The sequence below is a fragment of the Populus alba genome, chromosome 4, assembly GCF_005239225.2.
Source record: "Populus alba chromosome 4, ASM523922v2, whole genome shotgun sequence".
Lineage (NCBI taxonomy): Eukaryota > Viridiplantae > Streptophyta > Magnoliopsida > Malpighiales > Salicaceae > Populus > Populus alba.
Window position 1 is genome coordinate 2,155,695 of NC_133287.1, and position 18,723 is coordinate 2,174,417.

The following is an 18,723-nucleotide window of genomic DNA, read 5'->3' on the forward strand; positions in this document are numbered from 1 at the left end:
CCCAATACCAATATCAAGAAAGTTTGTGTGGAAACCATGATTCTTCCGAAGGAGTTTTTTATTACACTCTTTCATTTCTTTCTTATCCAGTTTTGCACTTCCCTGGATACTATTAGTGTGAACCAATCTGTTAAAGATGGAGATGTTATAGTTTCCAGTGGGGAGTCCTTCGCGCTTGGATTCTTCCGTCCTGGCAAATCCAACTACCGATATCTTGGAATTTGGTACAACAAAATTTCGGAAAAAAATGTTGTGTGGGTAGCAAACAGAGATAGTCCTATCAATGATTCCTCTGGAGTCCTCTCAATCACCAATGAAGGTAAACTTGTTCTTCATAGCCAAAACCAAGACAATCCCCTATGGTTCACAATTGTTACAGTTTCCTCAAAAAACCAAGGAAATTATACGGCTCAGTTATTAGATTCTGGAAACCTCGTTTTGCTTGATAGCACAGGGGCCATGATATGGCAAAGCTTTGATTATCCTTCACATACTATGCTGCCAAACTTAAAACTTGGCTTAGACCGCAGGACTGGTCTGAACCGGTCCCTGACAGCCTGGAAATCTCCTGATGACCCTGGTACTGGTAGTTGGTCTTTTCGGCTCAATCCTAATGGGTCTCCACAGTTGTTCTTATACGAGGGTCAGATTCCAAGGTGGAGGTCCGGTCACTGGAATGGACTTAGATGGACTGGTGTGCCCATATTGCAGGTTCGCATTAACTTCAACATCAGCTTTGTGAACAATGATGACGAGTTAACCATAATGTGGGGTGTTCGCAACAGATCAATCTTCTCGCGATTAGTTGTAGACGAGCCTGGATCAGTCCAACGGTTCACATGGCATGAACAAATTGCTAAATGGGATGTATTTTGGTCTGCACCTACTGACCAGTGTGACAATTATGGACGATGTGGAGCTTATGGTAAGTGTGATCCTTATGATGCTTATAACTTTGAGTGTACGTGCCTCCCTGGCTACCAGCCCAAATCAATTAGTGAATGGTACCTCAGAGATGGGTCAGGTGGATGCATCCAGAAGAACCTCACAGGACTGTGCAACAATGGTGAAGGGTTCGTCAAGGTGGAAAACGTGAAGGTACCAGATCCTTCAACTGCCCGTGTGGATAACAATTTGGATCTGAAAGCTTGCATGGAGCAATGCTTGAGGAATTGTTCCTGCACAGCCTACGCAAGTTCAGTTGTGACAAGTAAGAGTGGGTGCTTCTCATGGTATGGCAATTTGCTTGATACAAGAGTGTTCGCTGAGGGAGGACAGGATTTATATGTCCGTGTGGATGCGTTTGAGTTAGGTACCTTCAAATCTTTTTGTCATTATATATCTTTGCTGCATTTTTCAAAAACAGCTTAATCTTCAATATGTCTTAGATACAGGATTTTCAGAACAAAAATGTAGACATCTGAAATAAAAATTAGGTGTTCAAGTACAACGGAAGTACCAGAGACATTTCTAATATGGCTAAGCCCTCCCCTGCTCTCACCTACTATCTTTCTGCAATATGCACCATTACTGATAATCCTGATGATTTGGCATCGAGCTAATGTGGATTTATTTCTTTCTCCAGCTCAATATGACAAGAAATCTAGAGGTTTTCTTGCAAAAAAAAGGATGTTAGCCGGCTTGGTACTCTCTATAGCTGCTGCGGTTTTCTTTGTCATTATGTTCTTATTCTGGTTGATAAAAAGGAAGAAGACGGGTAAGAGACTATTTTTTCAACTTTGTTACCAATATAAGTGGCACCAAATTAGTTGAACTAAAGAATTCCAACTTTAAGTCTAAGCATATAGCAGATGATAGTCTGCAATTTGCAGTGTGTAATCAACATTAGCGCTTGTTAGTACTTTTAAAAGCTGATTATTGAGTTCTTTCAACGATAAACACAGATGAACTCAAATTTCCCTTCAATATCCCTACAAGCCTCAATGGCTCTCTAAGTGGAAAGGAAGTTGGTGGAAGTAGAACAAGTGAATACGTACCAGTCTTCGACATAGAGATCATATTAGCAGCCACAGAGAATTTCTCCAACGAGCTTGGATATGGCGGTTTTGGCTCAGTTTACAAGGTACTTTTCCTTGGACATGAAATTATTTCAGAATTCTATGTACTTGTATCAAATGTTAATATTCATTAAATAAAATTTTAATGTTGCATGATTAGACAATGATACCGGAAAATCGCAGAGGCTGGTGCCAAAGAAATTCTAACCAGGGAAGATGATGGAAATGGATGGAATTATGGATAGATGATGGAAATGGAAAGGTGGAGATGGATAGATGTAGGACAGATGATGTTCAATCCTTTAGAGATACAGAAATCACCACTCTAAAGTGAATGAACAAAGATTAAACTCAGAATTGTCAATAATACAGTCACGCCCCAAAGAGATTAGAGTTTAGGATAGCTCACCACTCCGTGAATTCCACCAAAGAGATACAGAACTAAACATAAACCTAACCAGCTCACTTTGATTTTGGCTGCACCAATTCTCTATATCTATTCTAGATTGTTGAACACTCTTATTTATACTTGGGACAATACGTGCAAGTTAGGAAAACATCAAACAAGAAATTCTAAATCTAGACACTTTTTCCATCTTGCTGAAGTTGTAGGAGACGCGGGACACATATCGAGCATAAGAAAAAGTCTGGAAGAGTCAAACGTTACGGGGTCAGCCCAAATTAGATCTAGAAGATGATATTTCAGATTATTCTTAATTATTTCTACTTGTTTTCAGATTCCTTTCTACTTATATTCATGATTTTTGTTTGACTTGATTTTAAAAGTATACTGATCGATTTTACAGTCTTTCTCTACGGTTTAGGATTATATTTTTTTAAAGTTTAAGAAACCTTAATTCTCTATCTTTGCTACACACTTAATCAGTAGGTAAGGCTGATGACATTTAAGAGAGTTGGAGGGAAGATTGTCAAGGCTTCATTGAATGTTTATTGACAAAAACAGGCGCTGCATTTCATGCTGTTAAATATCGTAGAAAGATCACGGTTCTGTTGACAGCATGCACCCTTGTCAGTAAAACAACCATAACTCTGGCTAGAAAGCTCCGAATCTTTCACTGTTCGATGTGTTTGAAACTAGACACGTATATCTTTCTAGGGATACATGGCTTGCTCAGTATTTCTCTTTGTGTTGATGCAGTTATACGTTTGAATTTGAAACTGAAATCTGGCCCTGTTGCGAGCATTTTTGGCTTTGTTGATTTCTTTGGGTTAAGATCAGGCTCTTTTAGGCTTTGTTCAAAATCATCTAGTCCAAATTTATTAATGGATGTAACTAGGGGATTTACTAGGAATTCTCCCGCATCAGACCAACTTTGGCAGAATGTGATTAGCTTAAGTTGTGTATTAACTTGTGAGTTAAACATGGAATGTAATTTCAGGGCAAGCTAGGCAATGGACAGGAGATTGCAGTTAAGAGATTATCTAAAACTTCAGGGCAAGGGATGAAGGAGTTTATGAATGAAGTAAGGTTGATATCTAAACTCCAGCACAGAAATCTTGTCAAGCTTTTTGGTTGTTGCATTCATGAAGAGGAAAAGATGCTGATTTATGAGTATTTACCAAACAAAAGCTTGGATTTTTTCATCTTTGGTATGGCTCTCTTCATCCATTTTTGTGTCTGTGTACAAAGGGAAGAGTCCCCTGATTATGCAGCTTCACTTTGATCAAATCAAACAAATGATTTCTGGGCAAACCTTTAATGTTTAAGTGCAGACGAGACAAAAAGGGTACTATTGGATTGGAGAAAGCGTTTTGAAATTGTTTCCGGGATTGCTCGAGGGGTTTTATACCTTCATCAAGATTCAAGACTAAAAATCATCCACAGGGATCTCAAAGCCAGCAATATTCTACTAGATGCTGCAATGAACCCAAAAATTTCAGATTTCGGTATGGCAAGAATGTTTATGGAAGACCAAGTCCAAGGAAAAACCACTCGAGTGGTCGGAACATAGTAAGTCACCTGATTCTTTCCTCTCTCCAGTGATCCATCATGATCAAATACCAACAAGCTTCATCTTTTATGATTGTAGCGGCTACATGTCACCTGAGTACGCAATTCACGGACAGTATTCGATAAAGTCAGATGTCTTCAGCTATGGTGTCTTAATACTGGAGATCATAAGTGGCAGGAAAAATAGCGACTACGGTGAGAAAGAACCCTGGCTGAATCTTATCGGACATGTAAGTGGATCGATAAATTTCCTAGTAATATCTTAGGTGATTGTCTTCCTCTTTCTTTTCTCGATTATCTTCTTACTTGTTTCAGGTATGGGACTTATGGAGAGAAGAAAAGGCAGTAGACATAGTTGATCCAATGCTGGAACAGTCATGCCCTCCTCATGAAGTTCTGAGATGCATTCAGATTGGGTTACTGTGTGTTCAAGAATTTCCAGATGATCGACCTACAATGTTAGAAGTTGTGTTCATGTTAGGTAATGAGATCACTCTTACTTCTCCTAAGAAGCCAGCATTTGTTTTACGAACACGCAGTGGACAAGACTTGCCGGCAATGTCTAGAAAAGCAGTTTGTTCTATAAATGAAGTTACAGTTACTGTGGTGGAAGCTCGCTAAAATCCCAGTCTCTTGTAATAAATTTTCTCTAACAGGCAGTACATAGAAGAAAAAAAATGTTAGAAGTTGTGTTCATGTTAGGTAATGAGATCACTCTTCCTTCTCCTAAGAAGCCAGCATTTGTTTTACGAACACGCAGTGGACAAGACTTGCCAGCAATGTCTAGAAAAGCAGCTTGTTCTGTAAATGAAGTTACAGTTACTGTGGTGGAAGCTCGCTAAAATCCCAGTCTCTTGTAATAAATTTTCTCTAACAGGCAGTACATAGAAGAAAAAAAATGTTGTCCTGACAATCTAGTTTCCAGAGAGCATTTTTTCAGGTTACCTCACCTGCTAAAATGATTTTCAATTTAGGATAGAAAACTAAATAATTCCATTTATTAAATTTATTAGCAACAAGTACTCCCACAATAAAATAAACTCCATTGAAATGCTTAGGGGGCTGTCCACTCATTATTGCAAACTAGTTTCATGAGCATTTCTTTACAACTCTTCATACAAAAGCAGTGAAGAGTGTCAGCCAAGCACCACCGTCACTGTCAGCGCTTGGCTTCACGCGTCGTCTTCGATTGAAGAGAAAAAATTGGTGGATCTGAAGCGAATCTTTAACCTCTTCCTTTCCTCACCGGCGGTGAGTATCACCGCTACCTGCAAGACAAAGAAATCAACACTAGACAGCAGTTTTTATTTATTTGTAGTTTTTTAGATCTACCTCTCTCTCTCTCTACTGTAATTTCTTATTCTCTCTTCTGATTGTTATTGTTGGGTTGTTGTGGATCTGCCGTGAAGAGTGCCTTGCCTTGTGTGGGTCGGTGATTGTTTTGGAGAGGAGAAAAGGGAGGCTATCTTTGGTTATAATTTTCTTTTCTTTGAAGGGTCTATGGTGGTTTTAGGGTATTGACTGGTGGGTCTTCTTGTGATGACCGAGTGAGGAGGCTTCGTGTTAGGTCACTATTGGTGGTGGTTTCACCGTGAGTGAGTTGGTAGTGGTTCCATGCTGGTTCAGTCGGTTGAAGGTGCGATGGAGGGAGAGGTCGCAGTGGGTGAGCCACTGGTTCTTGTGAGAGGCGTTGGGAGACTACGATGGGAGGAACTAAGAGAAAGAGGGGTTCTGGTTTGGCTCTCTGAAGATGATGAGGGTTATGATGCTGTGGTGTTGTTCTTGGGTTTTTGAAGAAAGATGAAGAAGATGAAGCTGTCGTGGTGGTTTGATATCACTGGTTTGGTTATGGTGGAGATGGTGGAGTCTGAGAAGGGAAATGGTGAGCATTGCATTATAGTTCCTGATTTTTTTACAAGTTGATAAATCATTTCTTTAATCAAAATTAATTTTTAATTTTTAATCTCTCTGAAAAAATTAAATTGAAAAGCAAATAACGTGGTGAGCATGATAATTAGATCGAAAGTTATATTAGTTTTAGTCATATAAATAATTTGGCATTACTAGACCTGTTTTAGACATGCACTAATCATATTGTGCTAGACTTTTCACATGATGTAGTTTCAACAAATCCACATCTAAGTATTCAGAATCTCGGGCATCAGAGAGTTTCGGTTCAGGCTCTTTGAACTTTTATTTTCAATATTCAGAAATCACTAAAGAGATCTTGTATTTATTTTTTAATAATTATAAATTTAAGTTTTTTTTAAGAGTATTAAAATTTATATAATTGTTAATTTTAAAATTTATAGTAATAATTAAGATACATGAAAGCTAATCTAAACACCTAATTTTATAAAAAGAAAAGAAGAAAAATTCATTCTACGTTGAATCTCAATCTCTGAGATATTATTCATTTAACTTTCATTTAAAAATATTTGCCTTAAATGACGTTGATTTTGACATAAATGAGTTGATTGGGTAGTTTTCGATAAATGAGAGATCCAATTGGATTATTTTTGTTAGTTTTTGTGATACTGAAACTTTTGAGCCAAGAAATTAAGGCGCTACTAGTCAATTGAAAATGCCGACACTTTTTTGATATTAAAAGTGTGTTTGGTATTGCAGTAGCTATTGTGATTGTGATTTGAAAAAAATTGTTTTATAAAAAGTATTTTTAGTTGAGGTTGGTTTGAAAAAATAGATATTTGGTTAAAATTGTGGTTAAAATTGAGGTCGAAAAAAAAATAATTTTAATGTGTTTGATTAAGAATGCTTTTGAAATTGAGATTATAAAATAATTTTAAAAAAATATATATTAATATTGATGATTTTTAAATTTAAATATTGTAAAATTAATTATTTCTATTACATAATAAAAAAAAATAATACTTTATATAAAATATTTTTTATTATTTCATTAAACTATTTATAATTCCATTACGTACAAAATTCATCCGATAAGAACTACATCTTTCATAATTTTTTGAGCGTGTAATAAAATTAGATAAAATATTATTAGATATAAAATTAATATTATTGTGCGAGTAAATTTAATTCACTCTATGCTATTTTTTCAAGAAAAAAATATTGTTCACATCGCGAATGAATTTAATTCTCTAAACTAGTTTTTTTTTAAAAAAAAATTAATACAATTAACACACTAAAAAAAAAAAACAGTGCAAGTGAATTGCACTGTTCACGTGAACAGTGCAACAGGCAGTGAATTGCACTGTTCTTTTGTTTTTACATGCTACAGTGCCCGCAAAGCAGGTTTTTTATGCTTTTTATTTTCAGTGTTTTAAACGGAAAAAACACGTGGGTCCCATGCACAGTAAATCAAGTTTTTTTTGTTACCAAACGGCTGCTGACTGCTGCAGCCGCGTAGACAAACATACTCTAAATAACGTTGATTTAACAAGCTAAAAATTGACAAGATATTTCTTTTAATCCGCAATGAGCTCACAAGAGTTGTGCAAACTTGGGACCAAAAAAAAATCTCACCAGAAACTAAACACTTGTGGCCTTTCAAGTGATCATTTAAAACATGGCAGGCTCCACTGAGCAACCCTAATAATCGATCAAGAAAAAATCTATGAAGCTTTAGTAGGTGGCTTTTTGGCCCCCACTCATTAAAACCCCAACTGCACTACCAAGTCATCTACTCACCCCCACCAACACACAATCATTGAAACAAATTATGAATCCCATAGAAAGGTTTTTGAGTACATTGTTTCTCTTCCTTGTTTTTCCTTCTTGCTTATCTATTGACATCATAGCTCCAAACCAATCAATCAAAGATGGAGATGTTCTGGTCTCTAGTGGACAAAGCTATGAACTCGGGTTCTTTAGCTCTGGCATCGATTCTACTCGTCGTTATGTGGGAATTTGGTACCGTAAGGTTTCAAAACGAACTGTTGTATGGGTGGCAAATAGAGATAATCCTATCAATGGTGCCTCCGGAGTCCTAGCTATCAACGAACAAGGTAACCTTGTAATTTATGAAAATAACCGAAGTAGTGTTCCTGTTTGGTCTTCAAATGTTCCAGCCTCAATATCAATGACAAATTGCACGGCTCAGCTCCTGGATTCAGGAAACTTGGTCTTGGTTCAACAGGATAGCAAAAGGGTCTTGTGGCAGAGTTTTGATCATGGTACAGATACTCTGCTTCCTGGTATGAAGCTTGGGCTGGACCTGAAAATCGGTTTGAACCGGTCTCTATCATCTTGGAAGTCCAAAGATGACCCGGGAACCGGAACCATTGTCTATGGTATTGATCCAAGTGGGTTTCCCCAGTTGTTCCTATACAAGGGTCAAATCCCATGGTGGCGTGGCGGACCATGGACTGGACTAAGATGGAGCGGAGTACCCGAAATGACCCCTACCTACATCTTCAACGTTACTTTCGTTAACAGCGTTGATGAGGTATCTATATTCTATACTATGAATAATCCTCCATCATTTCAAGAATGGTGGTGAACGAATCAGGAGTAGTGCAGCGGCTGTCGTGGAACGATCGTGATCAACAATGGATCGGAATTTGGTCCGCCCCAAAAGAACCATGTGACACCTATGGCCAATGTGGTCCAAATAGTAACTGTGACCCATATCAAGCAAATAATTTCATATGCAAATGTCTACCCGGATTCGAACCCAAGTCACCCAAGAATGGTACCTGAGAGACGGGTCAGGAGGTTGTGTCAGGAAACCTAACGTGTCCACGTGTCACAGCGGAGAAGGGTTTGTCAAGTTAGCTCGAGTGAAGGTGCCGGATACTTCAATGGCGAGTGGGAACATGAGTTTGATATTGAAAGAATGTAAGCAAGAGTGCTTGAGGAATTGTTCTTGTACAGCTTATGCTAGTGCTGACGAAAGAGGGCTTGGATGCTTGAAATGGTATGGTGATCTGGTGGATACAAGAACGTTTTCAGATGTGGGGCAAGAGATTTTACATCCGAGTGGATAGAGCAGAATTAGGTACATGTCCATGTCCTAATTATATGGGAAAAAAAAATTATGTGCATGTATAAAATATATTTTAAAATAATTTTTATTCAATTATTTTTATATGCATGTATACTTTTATTATCGTTTAACCAAAATATATCAGTTCAAAGAAACAAAGTTGTTGAAGCATCTAGATCCATATTCTATGTTTCAAGATCATATATATATATATATATATATATATATATATATATATATATATATCTTGAATTATATTTATATTTCAATTTTTTAATTTAGTTTTTGATTAAATATTGTTTGATATTTTGCTTAGTTTTAAAATAAAATTATAATATTTTTTCAATATTAGTATTTGTTTTTTGCGTAACCCTAGAATTTTTTTTTCTTAGATCTTATTCAATCACTTTCAAATACAAATTTGTTTTTAATTATCGTTTGATAAAATAAAAAATTAAGTTCAAAAAATAAAATTATTAAACATGATCAAGTTCATAGACTGTAATATAAGATCAATATCTTTATCTACTTCCATCTCTTAATTTTGCAGTTTAATTTTTAGTTTTCATTAATGATTTGTTTATTTTTTGTGTTTATTATCATAAATAATTCTTAATGTAAAGGCCCTTAAACAATTAGGTACATGTCCATGTCCTCATTATATGAAAAAAAAAAAAAATAGAATAGAGAGTAATTAAATATAAATTTATAGTACTGAATAGCTTGAAAGATTTAATTTTCAACTCTTATCACTAAACATTTCTTATATTTTCAATTTCAGATAAATATGAAAAGTCAGGACCTCTTGCCAATAAAGGAGTTAAAGCAATCCTGATAGTGTCTGTTGTTGTGACATTGTTTCTGATCATCTTCCTTGTGTGTTGGTTTGTAAAGAAAAGGAGAAAAGGTAAGCAAATTCCCTTCAAATGTTGCTCCTGAGCAATATATTTTTCGTAACATTATTAAACTCAGGGTGTTGAGTCAGTAAAAATGCAATGTGATGCTGAGCTAGAGTTTTAATCTTTCTGATAGTCTTGAGCTCAAAAAAAGAAAAGGAGAAATAAGTTTGCATGTTGATGACAGCCAGGGATAGGAAAAGAAGAAACGAATTTCCGCTGTCATTAAATTCAAGGTCAAATTGCTTGAGAGACTTGCCAATTAGGGAATTTGAGGAAGGTACAACAAGTTCAGATTTACCACTTTTTGATCTTAGTGTCATAGCTGCGGCAACAAATAATTTCTCAGATGCCAACAAGCTTGGAGAGGGTGGTTTTGGCTCGGTGTATAAGGTAGCCTAGCCTGCCTTGAAGTCCCTCAAACACATAGCATCACTTCAGTTTACATGTTGAACTATGAGATTGATGAATTTGGATTGCGATTTTCAGGGTCTGCTGCATGATGGAAAGGAAATTGCGGTCAAAAGACTAGCAAAGTATTCTGGACAAGGGATTAATGAGTTCAGAAATGAAGTCGAGCTCATTGCAAAACTTCAGCACAGGAATCTTGTAGGATATTAGGTTGTTGCATCCAAGGAAGAGAGAAGATGTTGATCTATGAATACTTGCCAAACAAAAGTTTGGACTCTTTTATTTTCAGTATGTCATCATCATTATGTCAAATTGTCCCTATATTGTGGATTTTTTCAGTTTTTCTCATTCTATAGAAGTTGAAAAATGATTACAAGCCTGCATTGATTTGATGAGATTTATGCTTCTTTGGGTACAGATGAACCAAGAAGGTCACAGTTAGATTGGTCTACTCGCACAACATTATTTGTGGGATTGCTCGAGGAATTTTGTATCTTCATCAGGACTCCAGATTACGAATCATCCACAGAGATCTTAAGGCAAGCAATGTTCTACTAGATGCCTCAATGAACCCAAAAATTTCAGATTTCGGCATGGCTAGAATATTTGGAGTAGACCAAATTGAAGCCAACACAAACCGTGTTGTTGGAACGTAGTAAGTTTATCCTTATATATTTAATGAATTATATTAGAAAATAATATAAGATTATTTTTAGAATTTTAACTAATAATTTAAGTTTTTTTAGATAAATTAGTTTTTGGACATAATATTAGAATTTTAATTATTTTATCTAATTAAATTAATAAAATTAAGAACTTATACAACTTTTAAATGTTAGAAAATAATATAAATTATTTTTAAAAATCCCACCATAATTTTTATTTATATTTTTCTGAATAGCTGACTTTAATTAAGCTCTTCTTTTCCTATGTTATTGCAGTGGTTATATGTCACCAGAATATGCAATGCAAGGCTTATTTTCAGTAAAATCCGATGTATATAGTTTCGGGGTTTTGCTATTAGAGGTCATCACTGGGAGAAAAAACAGCCATTTTTATGATGAAAGTAACTCTTCGAACTTGGTTGGATATGTAAGTAATAAGATCACATATACATATATTGCCGATTTTAAAATTTCAACTCCAACATAGCATATTGATGTGAAATTTCTTTAGGTTTGGGATCTATGGAGAGAAGGCAGGGCCCTGGAACTAGTGGATACATTGATGGGCGACTCGTATCCTGAAGATCAAGTCTTAAGGTGCATCCAAATTGGTCTTTTATGTGTGCAAGAATCTGCGATGGACCGACCATCAATGTCTGATGTTGTTTTCATGTTGAGTAATGACACAACTCTTCCATCGCCCAAGCAACCTGCGTTTATTATGAAGGAGAGTTACTATAGTGGAGATCCATTAACAAGTGAAGGATCACATTCTATAAATGAAGTGACAATCACCATGCTTGGACCTCGGTAGAGGCTTACATATATCTGACGTTCTACTTTTATTTGTTAATATTAATGTGTATTGATATTATGATAGCTTTACGATAATATTTTAAAAAATGTTTAATGTGGAATTCAAAAAATATTAAATTATAATGTATGTTAATTAACTAAATATTTGTACAACTTTAATAAAAATAAAATACAATTTTAATTCACACCATATTGTTTATACCAAGTGGATCCTAGTAGAAGTAGCATGGTAGTGAAATATTATTTATTACATTTCTAAGCATGTGGAACCAAGTAGTGTAGTTATTCTTTAATTAAACGACAATGTAGATAAAGATGACTCAATAGTCTCCCAATTTAATCATCTTCATCAAGAAAGCTAAGTTCTTCACAAATCTACTCATTTAATAATTCAATGTTATCAAGGCTAATGCGATCTAAAATATCTTGTTTTTTTTTTACTTAAATTCTACAAAGTGCAAACATAAAAGAAAACAATATGATTGTTATCATATATATTAGTGATATATAAATTCAATTTTTGAAATTATATATTTACAAAGTAGTTATAAAAGGTTTAGACAAGACCTATTTGCAATACTAGGTCAATAATCATGCCAATTGTAATATATTCTTGCACTGCATAAAGACCAAAAACATTCATTTTCCATTGAGGACAAGATGAGGTAAGGAGATTAGATAATAGGTACAAAATAACTGCATGAAAAATTATAAGTTATTATAATAATGAGAAATTTATTGCATTAAAGCATTATTCCTAAATATCCTAGTCATATTCTATTAAGACTTGATATTAGTTAGAGTTATTGAGAACCAATGTATCTTATGTTCCTTCCTTTATGAAAGGAAAGAAGTTGCTCTTATAAACTAAGGTATGAGAGATGTCTATAACTAATATATAGATGCTTATCACATGACATATACATTGAACTGACTTGTAAAGAGAATTTTATATGGGGAGATTACTTATGTCTATAGAAAGGTTCACGTGATAATTATGTAAGTGATCATTAGACTTGAGATCACTAATTTATATTATATAGAGAGTGTTATGCTTTCATCCTTACCACACATTATCCTAATCAAAGATAACAAATAGGCAAATATTAGGTATGGCATAATAGTACTAATGAAGGTATTTAAGTAATAAAGAGAGGATTCATCACTCTAGGTGAATTAAAAAAATATTACGTATAATCTTAAATAATATTGATTGTGAAACCCTTGGCCAAGATAAAATGAGTTTTGAAAAAAATTTCAGAATTTTACTCAAAAAATTAATGACTATAATGTTGAGAACTAACATGATTTAACAAAGCAGAATAGTTCATGTTATAATATTTAAATCGAAACATTTATGATAAATTAATGAATAATAATTACACTGGAAAACTACTCACTAAAAAGTTAAGTCGAACCACTTATAACTTTTTTTTAACATTTGATGGATCATTATAGGTTACTAAACATTATACTTGATCTTCAAATATTAATCAATCAATTTTTAAATTGATAATAAATTAAATTATATAATTTAATTACTCTTGTTTTATTTTGGTCCGCAACCAGTGTGACAAGTATGGACGATGTGGAGCTTATGGTAAGTATGATCCCTATGATGCTTATAACTTTGAGTGTACGTGCCTCCCTGGCTACCAGCCCAAATCAATTAGTGATTGGTACCTCAGAGATGGGTCAGGTGGATGCATCCAGAAGAACCTCACAGGAATGTGCAACAATGGTGAAGGGTTCGTCAAGGTGGAAAACGTGAAGGTACCAGATCCTTCAACTGCCCGTGTGGATAACAATTTGGATCTGAAAGCTTGCATGGAGCAATGCTTGAGGAATTGTTCCTGCACAGCCTACGCAAGTTCAGTTGTGACAAGTAAGAGTGGGTGCTTCTCATGGTATGGCAATTTGCTTGATACAAGAGTGTTCGCTGAGGGAGGACAGGATTTATATGTCCGTGTGGATGCGTTTTGAGTTAGGTACCTTCAAATCTTATTGTCATATATATCTTCAATAGGTCTTAGATAGGAGGATTTTCAGAACAAAAAATATAGGACATTTGAAATAAAAACTACGGGTACAAGTACAACCGGAAGTACCAGAGACATTTCTAATATGGCGAAGCCCTCCCCTGCACCTCACCTAGTTATCTTTCTGCAATATGCAAAATTACTGATAATCCTGATGATTTGGTATCAAGCTAATGTGGATTCTTTCTTTCTCCAGCTCAAATATGACAAGAAGTCTAGAGGTTTTCTTTCAAAGAAAGGGATGTTAGCCGGATTGGTGCTCCCTATAGCCTGATGGGGTTTTTCTTTGTCATTATGTTCTCATTCTGGTTGATAAAAAAGGAAGAAGACGGGTAAGAGATACTTTTTCAACTTTGTTACCAAATATAAGTGACACCAAAATTAGTTGAACTAAAGAATTCCAACTTCAAGTCTATGCATATAGGAGATGATATAGTCCTGCAAAATTGCAGTGTGTAATCAACATTAGCACTTGTTAGTACTTTTAAAAAGCTGAATTATTGAGTTCTTTCAACGATAAACACAGATGAACTCAAATTTCCCTTCAATATCCCTACAAGCCTCAATGGCTCTCTAAGTGGAAAGGAAGTTGGTGGAAGTAGAAACAAGTGAATACGTTAACCAGTCTTTCGACATAGATATCATATTAGAAGCCACGGAGAGTCGAAGGTTTCTCCAACAAGCTTGGGATATGGTGGTTTTTGGCTGAGTTTTACAAGGTACCGTTTCCTTGGACATGAAATTATTTCAGAATTCTATGTACTTGTATCAAATGTTAACATGCATTAAATAACATTTTAATGTTTTGCCATGATTAGACCATGATACCCGAAAATCGCAGAGGCTGGTGCCAAGAAATTCTAACCAGGGAAAGATGATGGAAATGGATGGAATTATGGATAGATGATGGAAATGGAAAGGTGGAGATGGATAGATGTAGACAGATGATGTTCAATCCTTTAGAGATACAGAAATCACCACTCTAAAGTGAATGATGAACAAAGATTAAACTCAGAATTGTCAATAATACAGTCACGACCCAAAGAGATTAGAGTTTTAGGATAGCTCACCACTCCGGTGAATTGATTTTAAAAGTATACTGGTCCATTTAGCTACTATTTAAATAGTTCTCTTTACAGTTTAGCTGTAATTTTAGAGTCTTTCTCTACGTTTTAGGATTATATTTTTTGAAGTTTTAAGAAACCTTAACTTTTCTATCTTTGCTACACACTAAATCAGTAAGGTTTGGCTGAAAAAGATAAAAGGTACAGGTTTTTCAACGTTGCAGGCCCCTCTATATAGCTTATGTTGCTGTTTTTATTGATAATAAGGCTGCATGACATTTAAGAGAGTTGGAGGAAGATTGTCAAGGCTTCATTGAATGTTTATTGACAAAAACAGGGGCGGCATTGATGCTGTTAAATATCGTAGAAAGAATCACGGTTCTGTTGACAGCATGCACACTTGTCAGTAAAACAACCATGACTCTTTGCTAGAAAGCTCCGAATCTTTCACTGTTTGATGTGTTTTAAACTAGACACGTATATCTTTATAGGGATACATGGCTTGCTCAGTATTTCTATAAGACCCAGTGAAAATCCAAGCCCAAGCCCAAGTCAGCTCAACCTAACCTAAGTTAAACCTAGGTAATATAAGGAAAAGTGCAAAAGAAATTATTCTTCTCTCTTTCTAAGTCTTGTGGCCGTCGTGACCCTCTCTTCATCAAACCAAGGATTTCAATTTTTGATATTGAGTTTTGAGTTTAAGAAAAGTGGAAGTAGCAAGTAAATGATTCTTTCTCATGTTACTTTTAATTATGATTTGTTATGGAAAAGGGGAGGGGGGGGGGAGAGAGAGATTAGGGTTTATAAGGCTTAGAAGTTTATATTGTTAAGATTGATTTATGTTATAAGAGTTTAATGTTAGGTGATTAATTAGTATATATATTGTTGAAAATAAGGATTTATGAGTTGATTTGTTTAAATTTTTTTTTATGGGTTAAAAAAATTCAATTTTACCTTGCTGTAAAATCTGGGCAAAAATCATGTTGAGGTTGAAGATGATCAAATTTTGTTTTGGTCCTTGATTTATGAGAATTACAGTTTAGTCCCTAAACTTTGGGAAAATTATAATTTAACCCCTAAATGTATTTTGAGATTCTGGACAGTGTTATTATGAGATTTAAGGAATGATGAATCTCAGTTTGATAATTGATTTGGAATATTTTCAGTTTGGTCCCTTTAATTTTGGGAATTTACATTTTAGTCCCCGTGAACTTTATGAAAATTTCAATTTTTCGGTCCCTTTCTGGTACGTTCTAGACAGAATTTAGGATGGTTTATGGGTGAAAATTCAGTATGGTTATGTATTTCCATACTTTGGTTTCCTCCAATTTTGATAAAATTAAAAAAGAATGTTTGGGCCTTGTTTTGAAAAATTGTTGTTTTAGTCTATAAACTTAGGAAACTAAACCTGGTTTTACTTTTATGCATTGGGATCTAGTTGTTTGATTTTTTTTTTAGTATATTCATATATGTTGTAGGTTCTCCTAACAATCCTCAATAAGTTTTCCAGGTCTTTCATTTGACATTCCTTTTAATTCTATATTTTTCGGGTGAGTGAGATAATATTTAATATGCATATAATATAATATAAATAAATATGTATATTGATTAAGTACAATGAGGTACAGCCAGTTAATTTCTTAAATATTATTATATTTTTTTGCTTTATCTTTCAAGTACTCATTTATTCTTGAATTTACAATCGCAATCTGCCAAACTAAGTTCTATTTGATATGATATACGTTTCTTTGATGATTTTGTAAATATCTATTATGCCTTGATATAGGACTTTGTCAGTAACTCTATGCTAACGAAAAAGTATTTAGTCTATGGTGTACATAGTATTCTGTATACCTAGCTGGTGAGAGAGGCATCGGCCTGTGGCACTGATCATCCACAGTGGTCATATGCTTCGGGTGTCATCTCGTCACCTTTGGGTGTCATCTGGTCACCTTCGGATGTCATCTGATCTCTGACATGTATTCTACTACGTTATAATAATATGTTTTAGTATGTATAATGTTATAGCTCAGAGATAAATCATCTTGCAAACTATTAATATTGTATTACTGTAAAATGTATAAATTAATATTATTCCTTCACTGAGTTTGTTGAACTCACTCCTCATTCTTAATATTATTTTAGGTTCTTAGTTCTGATAGCAATTGGACTTTGTTGAGTGTTTCCGCTTCTTCAATTTTGGTCGGTATGCCTTGTTTGGTTTGCGAGGCTTTCCTTTTAGTTTTGATTCGATGTCTTAGACGCTCCACTATTACCTTGTTTTAATTAAGTTTGGATTTTGACAATGTAATGAGTATTATGGATTATTGTTTTTGTTTTAATTACTAATGAGGAGTTTTAAACTATCTTTTGGTTTATCAGTTTTGAATAATATAATATTTCTGAAGATTATAAAATGCTGTGTATTTTTGAAATAAATTGTCTTTTTTAGCAGACGGAAGGAGGATATATGTCTATTCTGAGGTTTAGCGTGGGTCACTAAAAAAACTAGAGGGTATTACATTGCTGAATTTAATAGCAAACGGTTGGAATTAGTCCGTTGCTAAAAAGTTTAGTTAATAGATTTGCAACGAATTAAATATATATTATAGGTTTTTTTTGAATATTAGCAACAGAATTTAGCAACGAAAATCCGTTGCCTAAAGACAATGTAAGTTTACATACCATAAAGAATTATTTTTATGGTTTTTTTGGAATGGATAATAATTGCTTAATTAAAAAAAATTCATTATTTAAATTTAATATAAAACCAAATAAATATAAAAACCGTGATTACTTTTGATAAGAGAAAAGTTAAATCAACCGTTTAATGTTTTTACAACCTTGCAGGACCCTTCCCCCACCCCAACACCCTTAGAATCGTAAAAGAAAACAACAAAAACCAGCAGCTGAAAATTAATTTACCTTCCCATCTTCTTCGTCCCTAATAACACACTTAGCTTGTAGAAAAAATCACCCTCTCTTCATCGATTTGATTTTTCCTTTGTCCCAAACTTTCATCTTCTTCTCATTCGTCTTCAACATCACTAATTTTTTTCTTCATCTTCTTCTCTCCTTCATCTTAACAGTTTCAATTTTATCTGTAAAACCTCGCTACCAAAAATCACAGGACCCATGGCAACATCGAACCAGACCTTTCAGCAATTCGAGCCTTGGTTATACAGTTCCGCGCCCTTTGTTTCGTTACGGTGGTATTCCAATGAATTTCAGGTATGTCTGTATTTTTGCTATCTTGGTTTCAATTTTTTTGTTGGGGTTTTGGTTTCCTTTTCTATGATAGTGATAATCCTAATCTGCTTGGGATTTTCATCTCCAGAGGAAATTGGGAGATACCCACAAGGGAATTGCATGCTCCTCCATTTATACCGATGTTTACTACCGACCGTGAATATTTGGACTCTGATTTCGAAGAAGAGTATCCTTTACCCTCTCCTAGGAGCGTGATGTGCTGCCGCATAGTTGCTATTATAGTACGACTCCCTCCCTCCCTCTCCCTTGTTGCTTCATGTGTAGAACTTAATCTCACAGATTTCATCAGTTTACTTCACATTCCTCTGTTCAGTTAGTTTTTCAATAAAATAAATGTCCCTCAAATCTAATCTCACAGATTCATCTTCCTGTGCATTATCGTCGTGCATGTGTTTGTGACCCTTAATTTTTTTTCTTCATCTTCTTCTCCTTCATCTTAACAGTTTCAATCTTTATCTGTAAACCAGTCCGTTGCTAATTACTACTTTTTTTAGTAGTGTGGAAGGACGCTTAGTGAAGGCCATTACTTCTTACCAGACGGCTTTTCCGGCGGTTAGCTTGCAACGAGTGAGGCAGGTTCTTTTCTCGCTTTCTCCTTTACACATT

General features: G+C 34.8%; 1 protein-coding gene and 1 pseudogene across 1 annotated transcript; both read left to right on the top strand.

Annotated features, from left to right (window-relative positions):
* On the top strand, positions 1-6,329 carry LOC140954285 (G-type lectin S-receptor-like serine/threonine-protein kinase RKS1). The gene is made up of 7 exons (XM_073408686.1): positions 1-1,312; positions 1,586-1,768; positions 1,884-2,083; positions 3,419-3,629; positions 3,753-3,990; positions 4,070-4,220; positions 4,306-6,329. The coding sequence occupies exons 1-7, from the start codon at positions 37-39 to the stop codon at positions 4,609-4,611; spliced, it is 2,565 nt and encodes an 854-aa protein (XP_073264787.1). The 5' UTR covers positions 1-36; the 3' UTR covers positions 4,612-6,329.
* Positions 6,330-7,130: 801 nt separating this feature from the next.
* Positions 7,131-11,838, top strand: LOC118058513 (G-type lectin S-receptor-like serine/threonine-protein kinase RKS1; annotated as a pseudogene).
* The last annotated feature ends 6,885 nt before the right edge of the window (positions 11,839-18,723 follow it).